The 23,781-nt window shown below is 34.1% G+C and overlaps 1 protein-coding gene across 1 annotated transcript in view; it reads right to left on the bottom strand.

Annotated features, from left to right (window-relative positions):
• The window catches only part of Nlk (nemo like kinase), a 145,021-nt gene that overhangs the window by 45,048 nt on the left and 76,192 nt on the right, over positions 1 to 23,781 (bottom strand). The window contains exons 2-3 of the mRNA XM_026388925.2: positions 17,680 to 17,809; positions 7,374 to 7,429 (exon numbers count right to left, since the gene is read on the bottom strand). Of these exons, the coding sequence (XP_026244710.1) occupies positions 7,374 to 7,429; positions 17,680 to 17,809 (186 nt within the window). The remainder of the gene's footprint in view (positions 1 to 7,373; positions 7,430 to 17,679; positions 17,810 to 23,781) is intronic.

A 23,781-nucleotide genomic window follows, 5' to 3' on the forward strand; every position in this document is an offset into this window, starting at 1 on the left:
GCAAAATAAATAAATATTAAAACAAAACAAACAAACAAACAAAAAACACAAGAGCAAACTGCTATACATGGTGTGAAGAAGCACAACAGGATTCTGAAGGAAGAGCAGGTCTCTCTCTCAACACAGCACTCTCTACAGGTGCTTCCTTTCCACCCAGTTCAATTCATTTTTGGTTAGAGATTTTGAGATAAAGTTGTTATACAATTCTGAAGAGCAGAGAGAATTAAAAACATAGAGAACAAAAAAAAATCTGTAAGAATGAATCCAGGAGAGGTATATCAAAGAAGTTTACTTTGTACTTTTTATGGTTATTGGGAAGAGAGGAAATAAAATGATAATCCGTTTAACAGGATCTGCCTTCTCTGTCTAGATATATGTTCTGATGTAGTAACTTATCCATTTGTTCATGGTACATACTTTCTTAAAATTTACAGAATGAATATTCTATCATGCATTTAGATCTGTCATTTATTAGCACTGCTTCACATTGACATTTAGTTAGTACAGATATGCAAAAAGGTTTAATGGACCTTTGAACAGAAATCAGACCTGAAAAAAAAAAAAAAAAAAAAAAAAAAAAAAAAAGAAATCAGACCTGGCTTAAAATTTTGTGGAAAAATAAGAATGTCATTGAAAATATTAAAAATGTACTTACCCTACTAATATGTAACTGCTCTTGAATGGATTGATAAAGAAAGGACTACTGAAAGTAGTTTATTCTATGAAAATTGTTAAATTGCAGATAAGTCTTTCAAGTTCCTTTTTGGGGAGGACAGAAGGAGAACAGGGCAGTTTCTGTAAAGTTTTGAAATTTAAGGTTTAAAACAAACATTGGATATCTTAAAAACCACCCAGGAAGATGCCAAGCATCATCTTTTTCTCCTTTACAACCGTCTGTGCATAATAGTCACTGTTTCTTGGCACCCTCAAATCAGGTCCTTGTTACAGTGTGTTTGGGTTTTATTTTTTTAAATTGTGGTAATATGCACACAAGTTTAGTATTTTAATCATTTTTAAGTGGACAATTCAGTGGCACTAAATATATTCACAATGTTGTACAACCATCACTACTACCCAAACAGAAAATTCCAAACAGAAAATCCTTGTTAACTTTTCAAGTACCTTTCTGATTCTTTCATTCTTCATGACAAAAATATGGGGTCCATCTTTCATTGGGCCCCCAATGCCTACTGAATAAAGACCAATTTCCTTAGCTCAATATTCAAGGCCCTCTATGAGTCAGCCCTAACCTAGCTTAATGTTTCCTCATTTGTACATGGTATTCTCTAGGCAACAGGATGACTGACCATTCCCTAAAGTTGTTTATAATGACTTACTCCATCTAGAATATCCATCCTTTTCAATGCTACCTGCCCAAATTCTTTTCATCCTTTATTGACAATCTGAAATGTCTTTTCCTCCAATAGCCTCTTGTGTGTGTGTGTGTGTGTGTGTGTGTGTGTGGTGGGGGGAGAGGGTACCAGGGATTGAACTCAGGAGCACTTGACCACTAAGCCATATCCCTAGACCTATTTGTATTTTATTTAGAGACAGGGTCTCACTTAGCTGCTTAGTGCCTTACGTTTTTTGCTGAGGCTGGCTCTGATCTCTCGATCCTTCTGCTTCAGCCTCATGAGCTGCTGGGATTACAGGCATGTGCCACCATGCCCAGCTCTTTATTGTTTTTTTTCTGTCTGCAGTAACTTCTTCTTTAAAGTCTGATGCCACATGACTATATTCTTTGGGTATACTCTACCATATATCGTAGTTATTTCTTTACATTGAATCTCTCCCTCATTAGACTGTATTCTCCTTGTGGGAAAGCATTAAGAGGCAGCAGAACATAGTGAATAAAAACCAGAAAACCCTTTTGTTCTGGGAACACAGTTGATGCTTATTTTTATGGAATAAATGAATGGAAATCCTTACAATATGTGAATCTTTCAAACTGTCAGGATGTAAATTTCTAGTCTTTGCTGTTATTACTACTGTACAAAGAGTACACTTATTTATGCATAGATGCATTTCTTTTTTCTTTTTCTTTTGGTAAATATTTGTTTAATTGTAGATGAACACACAGTATCTTTCTTTATTTTTATGTGGTGCTGAGGATTGAACCCAGTGCCTCACACATGTGAGGCAAGCACTTCACCACTGAGCTACACAGCCTCAGCCCTGCATAGATGCATTTCATTTGCTTGATTTAGTTCTTCACTGACTCCTAAGATTCCCTGAAAGTTAAGAACTCTTTCAAAGCATTAGAAACTCTAACTGACCCAAACTGTCAGGTAGGTTCCATGCTATCTTTGAAAAAAGAGACAGACTGCACTACTCAAACCTATCATCCAAACAGGGATACTTTTGAGAGTCAAAGAAGTAACTTATTAATAATTATACTAGGACATCAGGTAAAATCCAGGATTGTCCCTACAAACAAAGATGTATGGTTATCCCATTGGATTTCTCACTGCCACTGGATTCAGGATGAAATTGCTTCAACAGAAGACATGTACCACCCATATTCTTCTTCATAAAATGCTAAAATTATGTCTCAAGCTAAAAATACACGTTCCCCCCCAAACAAGCCAAAATTTTATTTCAAATCCAATAAGCATCTGGCACTTTCTGGGAAGTGGTCTGTTTATGTACACTGTGCAAAGTCCAGAATCTTGACTGAAGCAAAATAAATACCTATTTCCAATCAAACAATAAGAATTGGCTTCTCTAGGATTAAATTTCAGCAGGTTCAAAGTAATTTAGGGCCAAACTGTTTTAGTACAGATTTCCTAGTCAAAGTACAAAATGAAAAATGTAATCCTTTAAAAGTTAACTCATCAGGGCTGGGAATGTAGTTCAGTTGGCACAGTGCTTGCTTCCCACATACAAGACCCTGAGTTTAATCCCCAGCACCCCCCAAAAAAGTTAACACATCAGCTCAGAAAATTACATAATCTTGGGGCTGGGGATGTGGCTCAAGCAGTAACATGCTCGCCTGGCGTGCGCGGGGCGCTGGGTTCGATCCTCAGCACTACATAAAATAAAATAAAGATGTTGTATTCACTGAAAACTGAAAAATAAATATTAAAAAATTCTCTCTCTTTGTCTCTCTCTCTCTCTCAAAAAAAAGAGAAATACACAATCTTTAAGATTACTATAGAATATATTTCTTGGGTTGACTTAAAAGATTAAAAACTCTGAAAACAGAAAGCTAGAAGATACAGAAGTCATGGCAGAACTTATTACTCCTTCCAAATACCTGATTTATGCTTACAGGTGTTGCATGTTGTACATACATTCATAAAGTCATAATTTAGACATTGTCTTACATTTTTTGCTTAAAGGAATTATCTAAAGATATAAAACCCAAGCTAAATTTCTGGTAGGCACTAATATAATCATAATTGTTATAGTTTTAGACTCTTTTGAGAAATCTGATTAGCTTGTAAAACTATATGATGATACTCTTTTAAAAAATTGTATATATATAGTTGTTGATGGACCTTTATTTGATTCATTTATTTATATGTGAAGCTGAGAATCAAACCCAGTGCCTCACACATGCTAGGCATGCACTCTACCCATGAGCCACAACCCCAGCTTGATGATACTTTTATTATTATTGTACTCTTGATTCCATCAATACTCACAGAATTCAAATTTTCTAAGAATGACAGCTAGATTTTACTAGTAAAATTTCAACTAGATTTTAAGACATCTGGTTGAAAATATTTATATATTAAAACTGAATATACAATATAACATCACAATTTTTCTAACTTGAAAAGCATAATAATATGATACCATATGTACATTGGAAAATTATTTCTTTCTCCTCACAATTCAAGAAATTACATAATTTTTTAGTATTATGTATTTCAAGCTAAGTCATTCCTTCCTAGAAAGTCTTTATAATCCTGTGGCAGTTACAGGTATAATTCCTTTTTATGTTAAAAGGAACTAGTTTTTCCAAATGACACCTCTGCTGGAAAACACTTACCTTTTTTTCTGTGCTTGATTCTATGTATAGCCAAAAAGTATAAGACAGACAACTGAGATTCAGGTTTGAAAAAATTTTCCAGCAACAACCATTACTCTGCTGTGAAAGTAATGTGTCAATTTAAAATCTGAAGCTAAATAATTAAGTGATATCAGACAAAATGAAGAAGCAAAACATTTAAGTAAATGATGTATTAGAGGACTCTATGAGTGTTTTATGACAAAGGCTTACTTGAACACTGACAAACAATTCTGGGGAGAGGAAATTTCATACACACATTCTGCTAACTAATAAAATGAGATAAAATTAACTACCAAGAGCTACTAAACCACTTACATGCCACTCATTGTTTTAAATCCTAACTACACTAACTTTTTTTTTCTGTTTTCTAAGTATTTGAAATAATATTGAATCAAGGCTCTCCCAAATCCAATTAAATTGTAGTCAATAAGTGACCAAGAACTCCTACCCTACAGAAATACAGAATTTTTAATTTAAATGATAAACCCTAAGTACACAATATTAATGCTTGAAATAAACAATTTGTGGCCAGGTACAGTGATGCATTCTATAATTCTCAGGAGACTGAAGCAGGAGAATTGCAAGTTCAACGCCAGCCTCAGCAACTTAGCAAGGCCCTCTTTCAAAATGTGAAAAAATAAAAAGGAACAGGATGTACTTCAGAGGTAAAGCACCACTGAGTTTAATTCTCATCACCAAAACCACAAAAACAAAACAATTAATGCTTGAACTATAGCCTAAAACAAAATGAATATAATAAATTAGATATGTGTTCAGTTAAGAGAACCTAAATATATTTGGCATTTATTTAATATACCCATTTTCACCAATTATCTTAAAATGAAAGCACTCCCTCCCCTCCCCACAGATGTCCCATGTACAGTAAGAATTAACTCAGCAGACCTAATTGCACAAACCCTGTGCATTCCAAGACTTCAGGATTGAAGGAAATAACCTTAGAATCAGTTGAATATCTGTCTGATAGTGATGTCTTTGTATATATAGGGCTTTAGCCATGACATATTATGCTTATGATATGATTTACGGTAAATACCAGATGTGTGCCTGGGGCCTCTGGCTATACCATATTTGATCTCTAGGGGCAGAAAGGGAAGGAGGGCTAGGGACTGAGCAGCTCCACACCTATGAAACTGACTCATACTACAGTACCTGGGCACCAAGGCTCAGGTGAGCTTCCCTGGTTGGTAACAACTTGCCCATGTCATCAATATGATTGCTGGGAGAACTAAGCTTTGCCTACACCAATCTACTGGGATAGGTCAATTGGACCTCACATCAGGCCCTACAAACCTTTTTCTCTGCTGATTTTAATCTTTTTGCTGTAATAAACTGTAACCATGAGAAAAACAGCTTTTCTGGGTCCTTTGAATCCTTCTAGTGAATCATAAAACCTGAAGGTGGTCTTGGGAACCCCTAATACAAGCTATAATACAATAAAATTCATATGTAACAAAGGGAATTTCTTCAATTTCAAAGTTTGGTTTCAGCAACTTCATTCCCAAAGTATACAGTAACAATAACAACACACTGACAGGAATACTTTGCAATATGTGGATTTCTTTCCCATAAACTTTGGGTTAAAGAAGGCAGTCCTAGCCAAATGCTGCCCACTCTACCAGGACCTTCCCTTCCTTCAATGAGGACCCAGATAATCTTCATGAAATCTATGAAATGGAAATAATTAATGCCCTCCCCTTAGCTGGCACTGCTAACTCACAGGTGAGGAGAAAAAAATTTTTCTTGGTTCTTCTAACCTTACTTAATTTTGTATACTTTTTTTTTTTTAAGGGTTTGTCAGAACTACCTGGTCTGGCCCAAAGTTATTACGTACACAAAGACACTCTTTTGGGACAGTAGTTGGTCAAGGGAACAATTTTTTCCTTAGAATTTGCAGGGTGGGGCTCCCTAAGTCCACTGAGTTTTATTGTCCCAAAGGATTAATTCCATAAAATAAAGCATTCATGGATCAAAATATCACCAAGGACTAAAGCATTGAAAAGTTTTGATTTATCAGGGCTGGGGATGTAGCTCAGTGGTAGAGCTTGCCTAGCATGCATGAGCCCCCAGGTTCAGTCCTCATTATTGCAAAAAAAAAAAAAAAAGTTTTGGTTTATTAGATCAAAACATCCTAGCACTGCAGTGTGGATCAGTGACAATTTTATCACCTTATAAGGTTTCTAATTCCCTAGCCAGCTTAGCTGTTCTTTTTCCCCTTGAGGAACTCCTAAAATTATAAAAGATAATTATCTAGTATGGAATTACTTACTATAGGTATAAGAATGAGATTTTCATTTATTTCATTGCTGAATCAGCAAAAGAATCTCTTATATGGGTTTCCATTCTGAGTAACAGTTTTAATTAAAGTACTAATAAAAAATAAACTGCACTATCATGAGCCCACCAAATTCAGTGATTTAGGATTACCTGTCTTTAACATGAAAACTTTATCAGGCTAAATGCCAAATGGAAATTGGTGACACTGGCGAAACTGTGTCTCAATTTTTTTTTTTATGTACATTCTCAGGAGCTACTATCATACATTATGTTATAGATCATTATTATTCACAATATATAACATACTATTTTTAGACATTAACAGTAGAAATAGGAAAAAAAATCCTTTTTTCCTGAGTGAATCATATATATAGGGGTTGAAAACAAGGTCATATAGTCGAAGACTCCCTAGAAATGATCCTTGATTCCAACATTTCCTAGCTCTGTGATCTTCTACCTTTTGTGCCTCAATTTCTTCTATAAAATGGAAATAAACGCAATAGTTTCCCAAGGGGTGGTTACAGGTATTAAATAAACTCATGTGTGAAGAACTAAAAACTGTGGCTGGCATTTAATAAAAACTATACAAGCAACTGATATTGTCATTATCATCACCACAACTACTACCAAGACCATTATTCCATGGAATACAGGGCATTTAACTTACTAGTACTTTAATTTTCACCTTACCCCAAGTATTATCGTCTTAAATGACAGGCAGCTGCTGTATATGGCAAAATGACTTTACTGGGTTCTATTACAACATGGCCGCCTGACTGATTTCATCTGTAAAATAAGATAATAATAATCTATTTCATAATGCTATGCAGGGATTAAATAAAACACCTGTTCAGATGCCCTATTCTGTGGTATCACTACATAGGACATGTTAATAATACTAAGCTCCACCAGATACTTGTGATTTCAAAATTACCTGGTTCCAGGTTTTCAACCACTTCTGTAAGGATGAGATTTAATATAATTCAAGGCATAAACCCCAGGTGTTAGAACAACAAATTAAAAAATTGTCCCCTTCTTTCACATTCCCTGGTTAGGATACATTTCTTCAAAATAGTCAATGTGTGGAGGTTGGAGTATGTCAAGGGCAGAGAGTACCTAAGAAAAGGAGAAAAAAAGTCAAATTTAGAGAACTAAGAAGGAAACAAAAGTCATCATAAATGCAAGTAAATATTATCAACACATTTATGATTTAAGGCTTAGTTATAATTACCCACTGATATTAACTAAATTTGTCTTTTAAGAAACATAGTCCTAAATATTAAGATGGGTTTACAAACTTACTACTTAAAAAAGACAATTCTAGCTAAATCAAAATGAGAGAAGCAACTGTGTTTTACAACCTGCCACCAAAATCCCTGTCTAGAGGAGAGTGTTGGAAAGAAATGTCCCATTTTTTCACAATCAATATTGCTCTAAGAGGATAAGGAGCTATATCTACCATTCATTCCTTTACTTCTCTGTTCTACAAATGTTTACTATACACATTGTACCTGACAGGCACTACGGTAAGCTCTGGGTTATACAGATGAACAAAACAGATTATCATCTCTGCTTTCATGGTTAGAGGAGAAGTAAATATGAAACAAATAAACAGTTACACAAATATATAACTACGACATCTTTTTTAATGAATTTATCTTTTATTATAAAGGGAAATTTAATATTTTATTATGAGGGGTGGAGAGAAAAAGCTTGCTTGAAGTAACACTATTTTAAGATTTGAAGGTTGGGTAGGAGTTGGTCACACAAAGCAGGCAAAGTGAAGACACTGAGGCAGCCGTTAGGAACAGAAGAAGCCAGTGCTCATGGAATACAGTAGATAGGAGGAATATAGACTGGTATAAAGCAGAAGAGGAAGGAAGGAAATATATCACGCAAAATCTCTTTAAGTCACATTAAGTGTTATGGGTTTTATTCTAAGCACAAGAAAAGTTACCAGAGTGGGGGAAAAAAGACTTTTAAGACTTTTAAAATTCAAGTCCTTTATAAAAGCAGCATACTACCCAAGGTAACATAACAAATAGGTCTATTTCCCCTTCCAGCTGTCTAGCTAGTCTTTTTAAGTTTATGTTGCTACAAGAAATATCACGGTCATAGACATGGAAGACATTGACAGGAAATAAACGGTGTGATACAAGTTCCAATTTTGTAATCTTTACCTTAGTATTTAAAATTTAATTTTAAGGAATTTTTTTAAAACTGTGGAGAATATCAAATATATATAAAGCCGGAAGAATAATATGAAGAATTCTCATGTACTCAATACCTAGCCTAAGTTACCCACATGGTCATTTTTATTTTATCTATAACCTCTACTCCCTCTATATAATTTTCAAACATATACCAGACTTTCTTTCAGTCATATATCAGTTAAGTATCGCTAAAAGATAAAAACTTCAAAGAATGAAATTATTGAATCTAAAGATTTGATATTTTAAATTTTTATTTATTCACTTTTTCAGGGCTGAGAATTGAACACAGGGCCTCAAACATGACGTTTTTGAATATCATCAAACATCCAGTACTCAAATGTTCAATTTTCTTATTTAAATAAAAGTCAGTCTAAATCAGAAGCTAAATAAGATTATGATTGATTGATGCCTTTTTAAGTTCTAACTTAAAAGTTTCTCTACTATCTCTTTTTCATGCTTTTTGCAATTTACTTGTGTAAGAAAACTTGTTCAATTTTAACGTTATTCTTTTTTCCCAGCCAATTATTTCTCACTGTAAAATTTATTTTATTAAACTAAAACCTCCTTTAGTGAAAAAGCCTTCACTTACTTTAAAACCAGTTAAATGTAGAGGTTTTTAAATAGCTTAGATGTTTTTAGAAGAAATATCTATGGTCTTTTTAAAATTAAAATGTTATACTTAGAAATTTAATATATACAGAAAACAACAATTTTCTTAATTTTTTGATGAACCTTATCCTTTTCCATTTCTTTTTCAATGAAAAATAAACTTTCATTTGAAAGGTAAATTATTTCACTTCTATATTTTCTAAAATCTAATGGATCAATGTCACAAATCCACACAAATTTCCTTCTCATTATGTGATAGAAAAATTTTTAACAGGAAAATTCAAAGCTTGAGGAAGGCAGCTAGAAATTAGTGTTTTACTTGACATCTTTCAGACTCTGAACTTTGTATCTGAACAACATACATCCTGTCTTGGGGGAAAACAGAACACAATGAGTGACAGCGTCCATTAGACAAAGCTATTTTACACTTCAAATCTATCTGCTATAATTAGAGGTTATCTAGAGGAAAGTGACAACCATACATTTTAAACCTTGGGAGAGAAGAATGAGTCTTACTCCATATTTGATGAGGCTTTTTGTAGAAAAGCCATTCAAAACAGGGGAGACATTTGCACTACAGCATTCGTCTATGATCATTAGCTTCAAAAGTATCATAGTTTAAACTCTTGTCTGGAATTTTTTAAATGCTTGTTGTTTTATGCTTACTCTTTCTATCTAAAATGTTTGTCAGAGGATGATGGCATTCCACGGTGTTTAGGTGGCAAAAACATACTTAGACCAGTAGACATAATCCAGGAATCTCAGAAGGGATGTAAATGAGTAAATGAGAAGGCATAGAAGAGTTTTAAATTCCAAACTTCATGCCTGACTCTCCATTTAAATCGCTCAAGTTTCTCTATAAACCCTCTATTATTTGGGGGAATGAATTATGGGGCAATAGTCTTATGATGTAAATAGGAAAACTCTTGTAAAGACTTGGGCTTATAAAGAATCAAAGTACTCCAAATTACCAACTTTTCAAAGGATCTCAAATACAAAGAGAGTAAACAGACTTAGCTAATTAAAAAGTAAATAACTGGGCTGGGGTTGTGGCTCAGCGGTAGAGCTCTCGCCTAGCATGCATGAGGCACTAGGTTCAATCCTCAGCACCACATAAAGTAAAATAAAGACACTGTGTCCATCTATAACTTAAAAAAAAAAAAGTAAATAATTGTTATCACCAAATAGTGTCTTGCACACTTCTCAACTCTTCAAAGAACTGAACAAAAGTTCATTATGTTAGGTGCTCTTTGGGATTTTAACCCCCATGATGTTAGAAGAGTCACTATAAAGTTGTTAAATGATGAGCAAAAGCTTAGTTTCAATCATCCTTTACCAATAAAACAATTAATTGCTATGCATAACCACAGTCCTAAATATAAAGAAATGTAACTGTTCATTCATAGAATAAACACTTAATTTCTACTCTGTCAAGGACTCAAAGACAAGAATAAGATACTTATAAAGAAGTTGGTAGAGCCTGCATTTAGGAGAGAACAACCCCTTTCTTTTATCTGACCCCAAGAGATAATAAGTTCTTTAAGGTGGAGATTATGTTATTACTGCTATATTTTATAGAGTTGTAATAATAAGGTACACAAATTCTAAGATTATAATTTGATGAAATTTTACACACACACACACACACACACACACACACACACATTATTTTAAACACCACCCAGATCAAGAAATTCAAGACCCTTAAAAAGCCTATTTGCTTTTTTTTTTTTTTAGTTAAATACTATCCTTGTTATTACTTCTAACTTCTGTCACTATAGATTCATTCTGCTTGTTCTTGAACTTTACACAAATTACAAAATAGAGAAATGCAAGTGATATTTATCCATGTTGCTTTGTGGGCCAGGGGTTCATCCTTTTTACTGATATGTATTATGCCACTCTAGGATGGAATATACCACAATGTACTAATCCAGAGTACTGCTGGCAGACATTTGCATTGTTTCCAATGTCTAGCTATTATTAATAAAGCTGCTACAAGCATGATTGTACATGTCTTTTGATGGATGTATGTATTCATTTCTCAAGTGTTTAACAAGGGATACAATTGTTGAGTCATTGGGTATGTGTACCTGTAGTATTAGTGGAAACTGACAGTTTTCCTAAGTTGTTTTACAAATTTATATATTCACTAGCAATAGATGAGCATTTCAGTTGTTCTATAACCTTGGTTAACACTTGGTATTGTCAGTCTTTTAAATTTCAGCCATTCTGATGGGCATATAGTGGCATTCTATTAATTTACATTTCTCTGATGACTGACTGGATAATTTTCATATTATTCTCTTTTATGAAATACTGATGGGCAAAATGTATTGATTTATAGAAATTATATGATGTTTGATGTCTACATAAAGAATTTGCAGTCTGAAAAAATGCCAAGCTCAGCATTTATTTCTATTGTCTTCCTCAAACACTAAATATTTATTTATTTGTGTGCATGCGTGTGTGTGTGTGTGTGTGTGGTACTGAGGCTAGAACCCAGGGCCTCATGCAAGCTAGGCAAGTATTCTACTATTACTATATATCTAGTCCCATTTTCTTAACTTTTTAAAAAAAAGTACTAGGGACTAAACAGAATCAAGCACACACTAGGCAAGCACTCTACCACTAAAATGCACACCCACCTTCCCTTTTTTTCTTTTTTTACAAATATTTCTTTTTTGACATAACGTCTTGCGAAGTTACCCAGGCTAGCCTCAAACTTTCAATCTTCCTGCCTTAGCCTTCCAAGTAGCTAGGATTACAGGCATGTATCATGGTGCCAGGTTCCCAATTCTTTTAATTTTTTGATGAACTTTATCTCTTTATTAATGGTGTCAAATTTAATAATCTTTTAAAAAATGTTTAATGCTTTATTCAGTAAAGAAATTTTAGCTTGTCTCAAAGTCATAAAGATATTTTCCTATGTTTTATTCTAGAAGCTTTATTATTTTATCTCTCACATTTAAGTCTATGGCCCATTTTGAATTTATGCATATGATGTGAAGCAGGGGGTAAGGTTTGTTTTTTAAAAATACAGGTATCTGACTCAGAGCTACTTACTGAAATGGCCATCATTCCTCACTTGGATTGCAGGGGCACCTCCCTCTACTATAAATCAAGTGAAAAATGTATGTATATGAATATACAGACTTCCTGTTTTGTTCCATTAATCTGTCTATCCCTCCACTGTTTACTACCTGAGGCTTAATACCTGTAAAAACAGTCTCAATATCTAGTAGAATGAATTTCTAATTTTATTCAACTTCTTTGAGATTATCTGGGCTATTTTAGATCTTTTTCAGTACCATACATTGTAGAATAGTCAATTTCAACACAGATTTAAATGTAAAACCACGTTCATATTTTAACTGAAATTATATTCAATATACAGTTCAACTTGGGGAAAACAGGCATATCAACCATACTGAGTCTTTTAATCCATAAACATGTAAGACTGTATATTATTTTAAATACCTCAGTGATTTGTCCAGTACCACCAACTTTGTCTAGCAAACAAAACCAAATTCACTGAAAAGCAATGTTACCTCTATAGCATCCTCTGCTTTTTCACTCTTTGGCAGAGGAACAGTTAGTATTACCAACTATTGGTACTTTTAGCAGTTAGTATTACCAATGTATTACTAACATCTTACTATTACTAAGGTTTCTGTTTCTTTTCTCTCTTTTCTTTTTGGTACTGGGGACTGAACCCCAAAGTGTTTTACTACTTAGCTACAGCCCCAGTTCTTTCTTATTTTTTGAGATAGGGTCTCTTGCTAAATGGCTGAGACTGGCCTCAAACTTGCAATCCTCCTGTGTTAGCCTCCCTAGTTGCTGGGTTTACAGGTGTGCACCTAACTCTAATATTTCTTTTGTTTTCTGTCATTTTCACTCACTTACTCTTCAAAGACTAACCATCCACTGTATGCTTAGTGCTACTGCTGCAAGATGAGAAAAGGTGCAAGACTTGTATATATGATGATGGGTCCTTTGGCAGGAGTCAGTGGACCCTAAGAGGGCTCTAAATGGCTTTAAAGGACAACTGAAAGTCTAAAAGGACATAAAAATAGTGTGTATGTGCATTTAAAAAAAAGAGTTCATAGCTTTCAGCAGATTCTCAAAGGAGTACAAGTTTTTTTAAAATATATATATTTTTTAGTTGACAGACCTTTATTTTATTTATTTATATGTGGCGGTGAGAATCAAACCCAGTGCCTCACACATGCCAGGCAAATGCACTACTGCTGAGCCCCAGCCCTAGCCCAGGAGAACAAGATTTTTAAAAACTCAATCATTACTTTCCATGCTGACAGCTATGCACTTATTTGCATGTGCATACGCCCTAGGGCATAGATGGGTCAAGAAGAAGGAGGATTCTGCCTGGAATAATAATAATAATAATAATAATAATAATAATAATAATATCTCAGATTCTGACTGCACACTAGTGATAATCTTAAACAACATCGATCTTTAAATCCGTTTCTGTTTCCCTAAATTACTGAAACCAAGATGAACCTACCCTTTAAGATGGTGAAGCAGCTACTCAGATATATGTGTGTGTGTGCGCATGCATAGAAATTCAGTCAGATCACCTGAAATCAATGAATAGGATACAGTGACTTTGAAGAGTTCTTTCAAAAGAAAATACAAAGCCTTCTAGGGCTTTGTAGCTATTCTCTGATACATAAAAAGCCTTCTAAATTAAAACCCAACCTTCCCACAACGACCAGGTTAATTTTTCTAAATGCCATTTTTAACATGACATTTCTTTCTTCTTCCTCTATTCAATCAAATCTTATTCTCAAAAGGCTCATCTTAACTTTATCTTATTCATGTTTGAAGTATCTTTGAGTTTTTAAGTCCACAAATTTTCTCTTTTCCTTAATCTTATGGTATTTGGCACCAGAGAAGCCTTAAAAATTTATTGTTACCTGGGCTTCAACCCCAGATTCCAATTTAGACTTTTAAGGCTCCACAGTAATTCGAGGATGCTTCTAGGTTTGGTTATCTCGATCTCTGTTATCTATGCATACAACACAGATTTTCCTGAATTAATGTTTAACCATGCAGGCATGCCTCCTATGGTACCTTTATCATAGTATTTATCACATTACAAAAATTATTTCAGCAGCAGGGCATGGTGGCGCACACTTGTAATCTTAGCAGCTTGGGAGGCTGAGGCAGGAGGATCACAAGTTCAAAGTCAGCCTCAGCAAACTCAGTGAGACCCTGTCTCTAAATAAAATTCAAAATAGGGCTGGAGATGTGGATCAGTGGTTGAGTACCCTTGAGGTCAATTCCCCTGTACCCTTGCCAAAAAAAGTTATTTAAGCTACTTAAAGGTAGAGACCCCACAAGGTAAGGTAGTTTAGGCATACAGGATATGCATAATGAATATTTGCTGAACTAATGAAAATGGCCTCTGGAGCCAGATTTATACTCTAAATCTGTGCCACCTTGACCTTGGGCAATATTAACTCTAAGCCTCTGGTTCCTCTGAGTAGGGTTAATAAACCCTATCTTTACAGGATTTTTTAAAGGAGTAAATGAATTAGTGTATGTAAAACATCTAGCATACTTCCTGAACACAGCAACATGTATTAAGTATCTCGTCTAACCTGTTCAAAATGGACAGTGTTTTAAATATTTTTGTATCCCCTATATGACCTAGCACTCTTTCCATAAGACACAATTAATTAATTAATAAACATTTGCTGCCTTAACTACATCAAATATCAGCTGCCTCTTAAGACTGGCATCCCTCACATATCAGGTATGCCTTGAGATGTTTTGAGGGAATATATCTCAAGCATTGCAAAAATCCACTATGTATAAAATAGTGCTCTCATACCACTTTCACCTCCAACCATTTGCTTCATTTTCAAAAACTCCCACATATGTCACAGGCACTCTTCTTATGACAGAGCTCAGCAGCTCAAAAGAGGGTGTGTGTGTGTGTGTGTGTGTGTGTGTGTGTGTTTAACATATTTGTACGCATTTTTAAAATCTAATTTCTACAATAATCATATACTGTTGTTTCTGCTTTTACCATGTCACTTCGAAAATGTTTTAGAAAACAGCCCTTGAAAAAAATGTAGGTTCACATATCACTGGAAAATAGAACTACAACTCAAACCCAGTTTTGACTCTAAAGCCCAGCCTTTGTAAACTTCATTAGAACTGATAGTGTTTTAATTAGTGTAAATTTCAGGAATTGTTTACAATTTTTTTTTTTAAACACTATTCACTGAGGCACTGTCTTTGGAACTTATTAGTTACTCTCTAGGGACGAATCACAAGCAAAACTATAAAACAGTTTATTATATCATCCATCTTCTTATAAAATAAGCCAAGATTGGTCTGAAGATAATAAAACACTGAAAAAACCTCAGTAAGTCAATTTCTGAAGCCACCTTTGAAGTATTTCTTTATCATGGGTACCTTTACTTGTGTCTCTACCATTATACATAAGGCTTGTACTCATTGATGCTGAGGTGGTAGTAAAGTAAATTCAAGAAATAACTAAACAAGCACTAGACATCATTCTAAATAACATATCCAAAATCTGAGAACCATTCATAAAATAGTAGCTCAAATGGTATTTTGAAACATGAAAAGAAGCACATTTCCAGGTAGTTTCAAAAGACAGCAATACTTTTGTTTATTTTTGTTTGCAGTACTGGGGATCAAACACAGGGCTTAACTATACTAAGCAAGCATTCTACCACTCAGTTATATTCCCAACCCCAGTGATATCATTTTTTTAAGCTTAAGAAAAAGATATTTCATGAGGGTAATCAATAAAATGAAATATGTCAAGCCAAGAAGCTTCAAGTGAACCATAAAATAAGTTTGATATAAGTTTTACCAAATACCCCAAATATTTGTAATTTTTTTTCTTAAAACAAGACCCAAACTTTGGTCAAAGTTATAAGGGTTTCTGAGCAAACAAGCAGTTAGACTCACAAGAAATCATTTTTAATAAAGTTTTTATTATGGCAGTTAAAATAGCACAGGTTGAGTACTATCTGAAGAATTTGAGGCAATTTTTCTTTTCACATGGAATTGAAAACAGAGTCCAATGCTAACAACCTCCAGTTAAATGTTACACTTTATAAAATTTTTAATTCAGGATTAGTTGAGAAGAAGCTGTTTTTCAAAATGCGATGAGTTTGTTTGTCCACGAGTCTTCACAAAGTCACAAATACACTAACCTTTGTTACCTTAATGGTTATACGATTTAAAAAATACACACACACACACACACACACACACACACACACACATTTTTCTTTTTAGTTGTAGGTGGACACAATACCTTTATTTTGTTTATTTATTTTTATGGTGGTACTGAGGATCGAACCCAATGACTCACACATGTGAGGCAAGCACTCTACTGCTGAACCACAACCCCAGCCCTAAGGGTTATACTGTTTTTAAAGAAGATATTATTTTCCTACATCTCTAATTAAAAATGGTAAGGAATAAAAATACAGCACTTAAAACTAGGGGTAGATTACTCCTTATATCATTCGCTATGTATTACACTCTATTTTTGTGTTGAATATTGGTGTTATTAGTGTTATTCCCTGTTAAATATCAACATTTGCTTTGCATCAATTAATATTTACCTGCCAGTGAATAAACCTTATAATTCACTTAAACTTGTTCACTGTTCAATCATAAAAAGGATCTAATTTTTCCTCAAGTTTCTAAGTCCTTTAATAAAAAACTTGGCTGTAATCTCCTTCTAACTTATTTTCCCTACAAACACATGTTTCTTTTCTATGAGTTTTAAACATATTTAATAGCTTATATTCTTAGAAATAAAAAAAGACATTCAGACTGATAAATGTAGAGTGTACAACACAATACCAAAGCCCATCTGCGACTTATTATGTGTAATGTTTTATAATTTGGAGTTAGACCTTCTGAAAGTCAAAACAATTTGGAGTATAATTTTTAGACCTCCAAATAAAATTTTGATAAAATGGACTCATGATTCTAATAATCAAGGCTAGAAACTACTGATCTCAATAGTGAAAAATTTAAGACAGTTATAGAAACTTAAAGACTACACATTTAGGGGCTGGGGATGTGGCTCAAGCAGTAGCGCGCTCGCCTGGCATTCGTGCAGCCCGGGCTCGATCCTCAGCACCACATACAAACAAAGATGTTGTGCCTGCCGAAAACTGAAAAATAAATATTAAAAAATTCTCTCTCTCTCTCTCTCTAAAAAAAAAAATATTAAAAAAAAGACTACACATTTAAAGGAAAGCATAGTAATGAAAGGATACAGTTAGAAAACTGTGAGTTTGTGTGCATGTATGTATGTGTGACCCATTCAATAACTATAATCTATAATTATAGTTAATCTATAATCTCATGATGTGCTTATAACTTTTCAGAGTTTGGCATAAAACTATAGCTAATTTCTAAATTTTACTTGCACTCTTTTTAACACTCGTTTTCTCTTTACTAATTCAGTGAAGTAGGTTTAGGAAGTAGTTTCCCCCAAACACCAATTTCACTTACATTATCATGTTTAAAAAAACACAACATCTTCAATTCCCGGAAGACTCTTTTGCAAGAGACCAGATTCTGGAAGACGTTGGGCATCTTTTTGAGTGCTACTCTCTTTCCATCTCTTGGATCTGTTACTGACCTAAAGAAGCAATATTTGGGGGGGGGGGAGGAAAAAGACAGAAATCAATTCCAAACCTTGTTCTCCAATGTTTCAGATCAGATCATGACAAATATCTTTATCTTAAAACAATATAAAATCCATATAATAAAGCTAAGGCATCAGTGAGAAAGCAGAGTATATACAAAGAAAATGTTCAGCTACCCAACTCATCTGCCATGCTTTTAAAAAATCCCTGTCTAATAAACATTTTGCCCTTTCTGAATGATCACTTATACGTCTGAGATAGGAGGAACATTAGTGGTAAAGCCATTTTCAAGATGGGAAAAAAAAATAAACAGCATAGCATATTACCCATAATCAAAGTCAATCAGTTACATGCTTTGTTTTTAGAGATGTTCAAACACAATTTAAATATCTTGGTTTCTAACCATATGAACATCTTTTAGTAACCTGGGATAGCACTGGCTGAACAATGTCCCTTCTTCAGAAGTATGAGTGGAGGCTTAAGGATCCCTCTAGTTCTTAAGTGATGATAACTTCTGTCCTTTTGTTTCCCAGCTTTCGGTGTGGTAGTTGCTCCTTATGGGTATTATTTCTTTAATAGCTCAGTGTTCCCCCTTTTTTCTTTCAGTCTTCTAAACACTTGTATAATGAATTTCCCATATTTACATTTTCCTATGTTTGAAATATCAGTGTGGTTTCCATTTTTCTGACTGAACTCAATCAATACATATTAAATGAAACAGTTAAAAGAAACAAATCAATAAATTGGGTAAATTGGTCAACTGGTCATTTGGCTATTGATATGCCATGAATTAACCTAGAGCTTTTTTTCCCTGTCTACCCATCATACTAAGACTGGTTGTTCTATACGGTCAGCTAGGTTCCTGATGATCATTTCAGCTACCATTATCTTTAGTTCTTGCTCTGATCTAGTGCTTTGAATATTCCTTATAGCTTTGAGTAATTTTAAAATCTGATCCATGTGTCATCAATGCCTTTATTCAAGTTTAAGTTTAGAAAAATAATAGATCTTATTAACAGATATAGCACTAGAAACCATCTATGAGACTGATATCCAATGACTAATCTTGGGTATAGTTATTCAATTAATTATTCTTTCAATTAACTATGATCAATGCCATCAGGAAATCAGACAACCATCAAATTGCCTTCCTAAAAATAAAATATTCCTGTTATCTACCTATATCTAAAACAAAATCACACCAAATTTCTCTATGAATTAATCTTAGTTATCACTACTTCCTTTATCAAGTTTTCATGAAACTCTTACATGATGTATTCTAGTAATTTTAAACACAGGATGACTCCTTTTTCTTCTACTGACTGAAAATTTGGTAAAACAATTAAGTAGTATCATTTTTGAGTTTTCCAAAGCTTGAAATGTAATTCAAATTAGGCCTGGAGACCTAATGTTAGAGACCGTTGCTTAGAAAATAAAAACCAAAACCTAGAATATGGCTTAAATTGCTTATAAACTGGGAAAGTAAAATATCAGGGAAACTGAATATTAGTTATAGTCTGACTGTTGAAAGCCATTTTTTCTTCCTCCAATAACCATACCCTGGTTCAATATACTACTTATATATCCAGCTAATAGAAAATAAAAATGTTAAGGAAAGCCAGGCACAGTGGGGCACACCTGTAATTCCAGTGACTAGGGAGCCTGAAGGAAGAGGATCATAAGTTCAAGGCCAGTTTGGACATTTAGTGAGACCCTGTCTTGAAATAAAAATAACAAAAGGGGTAGGGATATAGCTCAGTGGTAGACCACTCTTGCGTTCACTCCCCATTACAACAAAAAGAAAAAAAAATCAAGAAAATACAAAGGAAGGACAATTTTCATTGTATTCAATTGTCATGTCTCTTGTCTTTTTAAACCTGCAATAGTTATCTAGCATGTCTTTCATGACAGTACCATTTTTGAAGAGTAAAGTACATGTATTTTATAGACTGTCCTTCAGTTTGGGTTTGTGTGGTGTTTATTCATGATTAGATTCAGACTATGCTGGCTTTTAAAAATTTGTTTCTGTGGTACTAGCAATTGGACCCAGGTTCACTCTATGACTTAAGTTCATGAAGTGCATCCCCAGACCCCAACTCTCCTTTTTTTCCTTCAATTTGAGACACTGTCTCACTAAATTGCTGAAGCTGGCCTTAAACCTGGCGATCTTCCTGCCCCAACCTCCAAGTAGTTGATATTATTCCACTGTGCCCAGCCCTGCATTTTTGATAGGAATACAGAAGTACTATCTTCTCAGAGCATCGTATTTGCAGGCATGATGTTAATATGTCTCATCACTGGGGATAACTTCAGTCACTTGGATGAAGTATCTGCCAGGTTTCTCCACTGTAAAATTACTATTTTTCCCATTGTAACTGTAAATAGCCTATTCCTCATCAAACTTTGACTTACTACCTTCAGTATACACTGATGATTTTTGTCTAAACCAATTATTGATGGTTGCCAAATGGTACTTTAATAATTTTATCATCTTTTATAATAGTCCAGCACAATATATATTAATTTTTTTAGTGAATAAACTGATTTCATAAAATGCTCTCTCCAGGGCTGGGGATGTAGCTCAGTTGGTAGAGTGTTTGTCTTGCATGCACTAAGCCCTGGGTTCAATCCCCAGCACCACAAAAAACAAAACAAAACAAAACAAAAAAAACCCCACGACTCTCTCCAGAGGCCTCATATAATACTACTTCTTCCTAACTTGTGACTTGTTTTTGCTGATCATCCTATTGTGATGAGAAACACTGCACTGATATAAACCTGCTCCTGGAAATACTTGACATAGGCTCAAGGTTAGTACTGTGCCTTGTAATGTTTTAAGGTAAAACTCGCAAAATAGCATTTTATTATTCATGCAAAAGTCAGTCATGCCTGTGGCTGGTAACAATATAACTCTAATGAATGTGAATGGCAGTGCAGTAATTTCACGCCATGTTGAGTTTGTTCTCTCTTAACTTGAGGTAGCAGATGCTTTAGTTCAGCAAAAGAGTACCACAGAGCAAAGATAAGTGTGAAAGAATGTTATACAGGAATTCTTTTATTTTCTTTGTTATTCAAAGGCTAGTTGTGCTTAGTTTCTCTGTTGCTGCAATACTCTGGTTACTACAAATATGCTTGTTAATTAAGCTCCAGATATAATGAACAACTTTTAGAGTAACTTGGCTCATTTCACAGAGAGAGAGAAAAAAAAGGAGCTATCCTTATATCTGCAATCCACTTATTGGTCAGTCATTTTTTTTTGCTAAATACTGGATGCCCTAAATAGTATATCTATCATTTCATCTTACTACCTTTTTAAGCATTCAAGTTATACTAACAGGTGTTTACTTCCCGAATTAATTAATATTAATAATTAATTAAATTAATATTTGATTTCTACCATGTTAAAAATAAAGTTGTAAAGGTTTTGGGAAGGAATTCTTTACACCTGCCCGGAGTGTATCATCCTACTCTGCTCTTAGAACCTAAGTCCAACTATCTTTTAAAAAGCTAAAAGAATGTAAAAGTCATTCTTCAGAGAGAGAGAAAGAGAGTTTGTCAAAAGTACAACAACAAAACAAGGAGCTTTTTAGATCAGTTGTGGTCAGTTTGTCAAAAAGTTTTCTTAATCCCAGGAAACTATGACCATTATCACAAGTCTGAATTACTGACAAGCAGAAAAACTGAATGACACAAGAATAAAACTTATTGGGGACACTTTCCTAGGCACCAAAATGTCACTTAAAACATGTTTAAAGTATCAAAACATCTTTAAATTGTTGCTTAAAGCATCGTTAAATTAGCAAGAATCTCCAAGAAATTTTAAGTTCCTCATTAATTTTTATGTGAAGAATCTTTCCCCATGTTTTTAGCAGTTTTCAAGTTTATGTTTCTGATACAGATTTTTAGCTACTCAAAAGAAACAAATAATTTATAGTAAGAATGCTTCAACTTAGATTAAGATAATCAAGTTCTCCTAATTCTATTCATGTCAAGTTGTTATAAGCAATCCCCTATTTTTTGCTATATAAACTACAATTACTATGTCAAATGTACCAAGATAGTATATATCTCAGCTATGGAATCTCCTAACTAGATTCTAAATATTTAGATTATTGCTTTCACATTCGTTTTGAAATTCATTTCCTTGGATGTTATTTTTACTTTTATTTAGGTTGTCTGCTTGAGAAAAAACAAATTATGATACAAAATTTTTGACAACAAATAGGTCTAGAGAATGTATCCTTGTTATATATTCTAGGACACACATGAAATTTAAGAATAAATTAAGGAACAAGGAATTTATTTTTATGTCTCTCTGCTCTTTTTAACCAGAATTTTAACAGGTTATAGTTTGTATGCACTCTCTGCCATAACTTTAGAGTTGCATACCATTTTGAAGGAAAAATCCTTTATGCCTCCCTCCCCCACTCAAAAAAAAAAAAAAGGATTCTCATCTTCCATTTTTATATTGCTTGTTCCATCCACTGAGCTTTAGTTTGTCTGTTTATTCAAGTCTGTATTTGTTGAGTTAGCTGTATGCATAAGAAGGGATCTTTTCTCTTTTTTCTCAAGATACTAAAATGGCCCCAAAATTTGTTATTTTATTGCTTTCTATTATAAGGGGGAAAAAAACTTATACAATAGCTAAACCAAGGCTATAATGCAATGAAGTTCATCATTCTTTCATATCTTTCTAACATTATTGACTAGCAGAAGCAAAATACCTATATTTAATTGAAAGAGTTAAATGTGAACTTAACCATCCCCTAATTCTGTTTAAATAAATGACAGTAGGCCATTCTGATCTACAGTGAGGCACTCAAGGGCACTGATAAAGGAGAAGGGATAAGCAATAGGCTAGCCATTCAATATCAGACCATCATATTTATTTTCAAATACTTTACTAGAGTAAGAACTCACTTTCAAGACCCCTCTAGTTCCCCACCAATAATGTTGGATAAGTTAAAATGTAACTGAAAATTATTTTGTTTTTTCCTGTGGTCCTAGGAATATTTGATTTTTCTTTGGACCATGAATTAATTAGTTCCATCCACACTGTACATCCTGCAGAGATATAACAACTCTTCCTCCTTAGTCACTGTCAAGTATCTCTGTGAGGAATCCAACCTGCCTGTAATGAAGTGGTCACCCTGTCTTTTTAAAGGGGATTTTCTCATGTGAGAGGAAGAACATGATACAGCCCAGTCTGTCAAGCGAAGGGAGTTTTCATGGCCCACTAGCCATAGTCCTCCCTTAGAAACAGACCTATGAATATTGCATGGGGAGAAAAACTAGTTGCAATGAACGAAAGGTTTCTATGCAAAGCCATAAAGGAAAATAATTTGTATCTCCTTCTTGCATTTTAACAATTTTGGGTGAGAAGAGGTCATAAAGGGTAACTAAAACTAAGTCACATAAAAATGCTCCTTTTTTATCCCATTAAGGACTTCCTGAAAGTTATGTGTTCTGTCATAAGAATTCTGAGGAATATAAAGGCAAAAAAGTTTAAAGAATAGCAATTTTTGCTGCACATTATGTTTCTAAACATACAGAATGCTACATGACAGCTGGGCATGTGGTATATGCCTGTAATCCCACCAGCTGAGGCAGGAAGATCAAGAATTTAAAGCCAGCCTCAGCAACTTAGTGAGGCCCTAAGAAACTCAGGGAGACCCTGTCTCTAAATAAAATATTAAAAAGGCCTGGGGATGTGGCTTTGTGGTTAAGTGCCCCAGGGTTCAATCCTTGGTACAAAAAAACAAAAACAAACAAACAAACAAAAAAACACATGACAAAAAAGAATTATTTTACTAACATGGTAGATTTATAACAGTGTGGCTTTGCATCATCAAAAAAACTTTAATGCTAGTCAGGGATAGAACTCAGCTTGCCTAGCACACACAAGGCCCTGGGTTCAGTCCCTAGTACCATGAAAAAAAAAAAAAAAAAAAAGAAAAGAAAGAAA

The sequence above is a fragment of the Urocitellus parryii genome, chromosome 7 (assembly GCF_045843805.1).
Source record: "Urocitellus parryii isolate mUroPar1 chromosome 7, mUroPar1.hap1, whole genome shotgun sequence".
In the NCBI taxonomy this organism is placed as follows: domain Eukaryota; kingdom Metazoa; phylum Chordata; class Mammalia; order Rodentia; family Sciuridae; genus Urocitellus; species Urocitellus parryii.